The sequence below is a fragment of the Xyrauchen texanus genome, chromosome 14 (assembly GCF_025860055.1).
Source record: "Xyrauchen texanus isolate HMW12.3.18 chromosome 14, RBS_HiC_50CHRs, whole genome shotgun sequence".
NCBI lineage: Eukaryota > Metazoa > Chordata > Actinopteri > Cypriniformes > Catostomidae > Xyrauchen > Xyrauchen texanus.
This window is the reverse complement of record NC_068289.1, coordinates 32,001,518-32,007,481: the sequence shown is the minus strand read 5'-3', so window position 1 is coordinate 32,007,481 and position 5,964 is coordinate 32,001,518. Positions and strand designations below refer to the sequence as shown.

General features: G+C 37.1%; 1 protein-coding gene across 1 annotated transcript; it reads right to left on the bottom strand.

The window, feature by feature from the left end:
- On the bottom strand, positions 1 to 5,964 carry LOC127655406 (lysosome-associated membrane glycoprotein 1-like). The gene is made up of 6 exons (XM_052143234.1): positions 5,670 to 5,964; positions 5,066 to 5,271; positions 2,822 to 2,944; positions 2,671 to 2,737; positions 2,414 to 2,578; positions 1 to 1,414 (listed from the first exon to the last, which is right to left on the bottom strand). The coding sequence occupies exons 1-6, from the start codon at positions 5,728 to 5,730 to the stop codon at positions 1,275 to 1,277; spliced, it is 762 nt and encodes a 253-aa protein (XP_051999194.1). The 5' UTR covers positions 5,731 to 5,964; the 3' UTR covers positions 1 to 1,274.

The window sequence follows — 5,964 nt, the reverse complement described above, 5'->3', positions numbered from 1 at the left end:
TCATTTTCTTATCTTTTATATAGAAACTTAGATTCACATTCCCTTTATACCAATCAAAGGCAACACTTCAAAATCCACATCAACTCCAATCGTGCAGTCAGTCCATAGTGTATAAACACCCAGCAGAAAGGAGAGAGATTTACCCACCATTTGATAGTACCACACAACTGTATTTGAACAGGCAAATAAAGTACACTTTTACACTTTAAGGCAGATTAAGTACAGTTTCATTCACTGCTCTCAGTGTTTGTAACAGTTAACAATTTTATCTGGAGTCTGTAGTCTAACCCTACTTCAAGTCATTCAAAACTTAGTTGTGTTAGTGTTAATCATACCCTTTTCCAAGTGCAAAACCAAAATATTCAATTACTCTAAAAGAATTTCCCTTTTAATGCTTCTGAATGAATGCAAATCCAATGAATACTAAATGGAAGCAAGCAAGCTACAAAGTTTTCACTGATATGTAGTATGAGGGAAAAAGAGAGTTCTCAATAAGTATTAAAGGGTATAATCTAGAAAACAGACATTCCCTTTTTATTAGTTAACAAACTCACGTCTGTACCTCATCACCCTGCAACCGGTGGAATTTATCTTCATTAAAACTTAGTACCATATGAACGTCTGACTCAAAACTGATCATTATGCAAGGCTTCGTTAACAACACTAAAATTGTATCTTCCCCAATTTCATGAATCTCAAAACCTGTGCACTATCAGCTGAAAAAAATCACCTCAAATAACAAAAAAGCTAGAGATTAGAATGGGGGGAAAAAGGTGTTAAATATGTAGTCCCTTTCACACTTACCATGTCACAAAAACAACATCAGCAACCATTTCGCTAAATCTTCCTATTTATATAAATAAATGTATGACCTTAAATTTACGCACATGAGGTACCAAATGCAGATCGTATGTTTTCCAAGACAAAGAGTAAGCCAAACTAACAACAAACACCAGGGATTCCTCCCAGAAAATCAGTTAAACTTATCTGGGTCCTGGAAACAATACCAAAGCATTCCCTAGAACCTTGAACACACCTTATAATTTCCCTGCACCTTAAGCATGTATTGATATACTATATTCAGTTATTAGCATAATACAACAGAAAGTCCAGGTAATGCAGGTCCACCTCAGCAGTGGCAGTGAGACAACAGCAGAGGGCAGGAAAGGATAAACAATGCAGCTGAAGTTGTATTTGTAGTGTTGTTGAGTCCAGCTTAGAGCAAAAATTGGTGGTGCCCACACATCCTGGCTTAAATATCACTTGAGAGGGGTTTAGATGGTCTGGTAGCCAGCATGACTTCTGCTCCTGCCTATAAGGTAGGCCAGGATCACTATGAGCACTAGAACAGCCAAGGCAGCACCCACAATTATGGGAATCAACATGTCATCCTCATCCAGCTCACACTCCTCGGCTAGAAAAGCAAGAGATAGAGAGGACAAAGAGGAGAAGAGGGCAAATGAGAAATGTTAAGCAAAACAACAAATGTTCATTGACTATTCATCAATGACATCAGCGTATTAAAAGTAAATTAAAGAAATTGGTACTTTAATTCACCAAAGTGGCATTCAACTGATCATAAATTATAGTCAGGACATTACTGATGTAAAAAAACAGTACCATCACTATTTGAAATTGTATGGACCAACAGAGCTAAGATATTCTTCTAAGAATGTTGTGTTCAGAAGAAGTCATATACACCTGAGATGGCATAAGGGTGAGTAAATAAGAGATTTTAAATTATTTTGATAAATTATTTTTAATTTTTTAATTACAATCCTTGTTGAAATGTGATGTACAAACAGTTAAGCTTGGATGAAAATGATCAGGGCCTTGTTAAAAAAAACAGACCACCCTTTCTTAATGCTGGCACATCTCAGAAGCAGGGCTGTGCGATATGGGGGAAAAAAAAAACATCACGATTTTAATTTATAGATTGCGATTGTGTTTTTAATTGCAATTTCAACATGTTTTTTTTTTTTTTCTTATTCATTTCACATGCAAAACGTTTTGTGTTAAAAAAATATTTTGGGCGGGAAAAATTGTCTTTGGATAAGTGGTAGATTATAGCATTAGTCATTTCTTTATGCCAGTTTATTTTTCTTTATTCATTTTGCTAATTTCTGTTCTGTTCTATCACTTATGCCTATTTTACACACTGAATTCTGATAAGCAAGATCTCGTCAGTGTGCAAAAGATGTGCATCAATCACAGCTATCTGCAGTTTCGAAATTTCCATGCTCATATCACAATTAATTGCGCAGCCCTATTCAGAAGAATTTGCAGAGTGGCAGGTGCTACACACCTGAACAGCACAGTTTGACAGACACATTTTACTCATATAGTTATTCTGGATTGTTTTTTTTACTATGAATAAAATACAAAATTAAGAAAGGGAAAGCGAAACAACAACCTGCTCCAAAATCTCCACTGATGCAGAATGGTTGCACTTGCAGTTGGAAAGTGTTGAGAGAGAAATCCTGTGTAACACTCAGTGTCTGCTCCTTCCGACACATGTAAGAGTGGCCCAGAGATCCCCTCAGGTAGTTTAGACTGGTGTTACTCACACAAATTGGCTCTGTGCAAAGAGAAAGACCCCTCACTCAGCTTTCCAGTGAACACATGACTAATTAATTTATATTATAAAGAGGTTACGTAACACTGACTTACTGGCCATGTCTGGCAAAGCAGCTGACAGCTCCAAACCATTAAGATGATACTTGTTTGATGTGGAATTCTGAAAAAGTAAACAAATACATTGCCCATGGATGAGGGGTCCAGGGGCATTTAAAGGGGCCAATGGAGGACATCTGAAACTTACCAAAGAGAAAACAAAGGTCAGATTAATGTTGTCCTCAGTGAGTATGAGGGTTGCACTGTCTGACTTACAGGATCCAGATGATTTAGTCAGGTTTGGATGCAGGTTCAAAACTTCCTGAACAGTCTGCATAGAAAGGTATGTTCACATTAAATTCAAATGATGACCACAGCTTTTCTAGTCTGAATAATGTGGCCATAAGAGCCATACAAATCCCTTTATTTACATTTAGCATCTTCAGGCATTTTTATATTGGTGATACAAATGGTATTTGTAATAAGAATAAAACATGTCGGTGTTATAATGCTTTTTTGGCATTTCTAGTCCATTTCATCTTTTCACAACAGACTGATAAAGAAGGAAAATGAAATGACTGTTTACTTGAAAAATTAAGTCATTATCTGTCATTATCTACTCACAGACATGTTGCTCAAAATACATAAAAATGTTCCCCATCAGAACACAAAAGGTTAACAGAATGTTTAGGATATTTTCTTCCATACACGTGGAAGTGGATGGTGAACACAGCAGCTTTCAAGCTCCAAAAAGGATAAAAAGTACCATAAAAGTAGTCTATACCACTTGTGTGCTACATTGCAAGCAGGGTTTGAAATGTACACCTGCCGACCCACCAAATGCGGGTATTTCATGCCACTGTGGCAGGTACATTTGCTTAACGAAGATGTCTCATAGTGACATATGACACGAAATGTTGTTAGAGACAAAGATCTGAATTTGAAAAAACATACTTGTTTATATTTTAATGAATAAGAAAAGAAAATCCATTGATGCATGTGTCTGATTCGCTGTGTTCAGAGGTTCAGTCGCAATCTGCAGCTCATGAGCACAGCACGGGCGCTTCTCATGTAATACGCGCATACATAAAGTTCTCACTATTTCTTCTCTGTTTCAGTTATCTGAAAACATTTTGCAAGAATAGTGTCATCTATGAGAACACTGAAAATCATCTCAGAACATCAGGAGGTGCTTTATTTCCACGGAGCAGTTTGCGTTTTACATGCATTGTGAACGCAACTCTGCAGGTTTACTTTGTCTTGACATTGCTTAATTTTAAAGGTGTGTGGCTGTTTACATTACCATACACTGCAAATGAAATGCAACGACATTAGGTGAATTGTCGAGTGGATCATCATAATTCAGTGTCAGCCTCAGAAATGGTGCTTGAATAAGAAGTTTCCCCATTTCCAGCAGCCATCACTCCAACACCTTATCCTTGAGAAATCATGCTAAATTGCTAATTTGGTACTATAAAATCACTTGCCATTATATCAAACACAGTTGAAAGCTATTTGGTTCATTAAATTAAGCTTAACATTGTCTTTGTGTTTGTTTTTGAGTTGCTACAGTATGCAATAGACTGGCATGTCTTAAGGTCAATATTAAGTCAAAAATGGGGAAAAAAAGAAACAGCTTTCTCTAGAAATTCATCAGTCAATCATTGTTTTGATGAATGAAGGCTATACAATGCTTGAAATTGCCAAACAACTGAAGAATTCATACAAAGGTGTACAAAACAGTCTTCAAAGACAAAGGTCAACTGGCTCTAATAAGGACAGAAAGTGATGTGGAAGGCCAGATGTACAACTAAACAAAAGGACAAGTAAATCAGAGTCTCTAGTTTGAGAAATAGATGCCTCACACGTCCTCAGCTGACAGCTTCATTGGATTCTACCTGCTCAACACCAGTTTCATGTACAACAGTAAAGAGAAGACTCACTAAATCATATCAGGGCAGACTATGAAGTATTGGCAAATAATGGATTGCAGGCCAACAGAATCTATAGAAGATTGTATCGTGATGAAACGTCCGATTTACGCCCCTAATACATATATATATATACACATCTATGTATACGTGTCTGAAAAACATAGTTGGTAAAAAATCTAAGTGGCTGGTAAAATTGGGCATTTACCAGCCAATGCGGCTAGTGGGGAAAAAAAGTTAGTTGTATACCCTAATTGCAAGTCATCCAAAGTCATTCAATAGATTTGTGTGAGAAGCCAAAAGTTATGTTGTTATTGAATAGCTTTCCACTCTTGAGCAACAGAATTTTAATTACTGTTTCAATTTATTTTTATAGTGCTTTTCTCAATACATGTTATTTCAAAGCAGTTTTACAAAGAGTAGTGCCTAATATTGATATCACAATAGCGAAACCCCTTCCAGAAAATGTGTTCAATGATGTGTCCTTCGGCACAAATTCATGCAAGATCAAGTACAAGTACCTTGCCATGAGAGCTTGACGTAAAGCTTATATTGAGCTGCAGGCCCATCCGTGCCAAGAGACAGGCAGTGCCAGTAGCATTGGTGACATTATAGTTGCCCCGCTCAGGGGGGCCTGGGGTTGCAGGAGAGGCTGGAGGAGAGCTGGTTTCAGGAGCAGGCACAGTGGGTGGAGCATCAATGGTGAAACACTGATGTATAGTTACAGCTGTAATAATGACATCATCAGTTTATCAAAGACTATAGAAGAGTACAGAGTTAAGGTTTAGGCTTTAAATTAGTATGGAAGTTAGAAATAGAAAAGATACTGTTTTTTTATTTTTATCTTAATAAGTAAAATTAATTTTGGCCCAGAAGTAAATAAGAAATATCAAGCATTATTTCTGAGCAGGCCTACTTAGGCAAAGGTGATATCGGTTAATAGGTAGCCTAATAAAAACAATGAAAAATTAAAAAGGGAGGGGGAAAACAATTTAAAAACATATGTAACCTGACTAGTTCTTTTTTAAACTAGTACCTGTTTTCTAAATTATTGACCATAATACAGTCAGTCAATATATGTCTTGTAGCCCAATCTATAATAAATAATTTAATATCCAAACTTACCCAACACCAGGCTAAATATTGCCCCAGCGGGCATGTTTTGTCTGCGGATGGCGGGGCTCATATTTCTTGCAAAAGAAAATCAAAACAACGAACTCGACACAAAAACAGCTGACGGCCAGCTACACAGTAAGCCCGCAAATCGTCTAAAACGTGTTCTTGAGGTATCTGTCGTTTATGACGCATGCGTATGCTGTCGGTTCGAGCTGCCGTTGTGTCAAATCTTTATCTGATAATAAAAGCAGTAGGTCAGATTTGTTTAGTATCTCGTAACCGCAGAGCAGGAGGAAACACCACT

Bases quoted from the DNA above. Each gene is read 5' to 3' on its own strand.
- LOC127655406 (XM_052143234.1), bottom strand. From the start codon at position 5,730: ATGAGCCCCGCCATCCGCAGACAAAACATGCCCGCTGGGGCAATATTT. The intron at 5,272-5,669 runs GTAAGTTTGGAT...TCATTATTACAG, and splicing joins AATATTTAGCCTGGTGTTGG to CTGTAACTATACATCAGTGT. The intron at 2,579-2,670 runs GTAAGTCAGTGT...CTCTTTGCACAG, and splicing joins TGCTTTGCCAGACATGGCCA to AGCCAATTTGTGTGAGTAAC.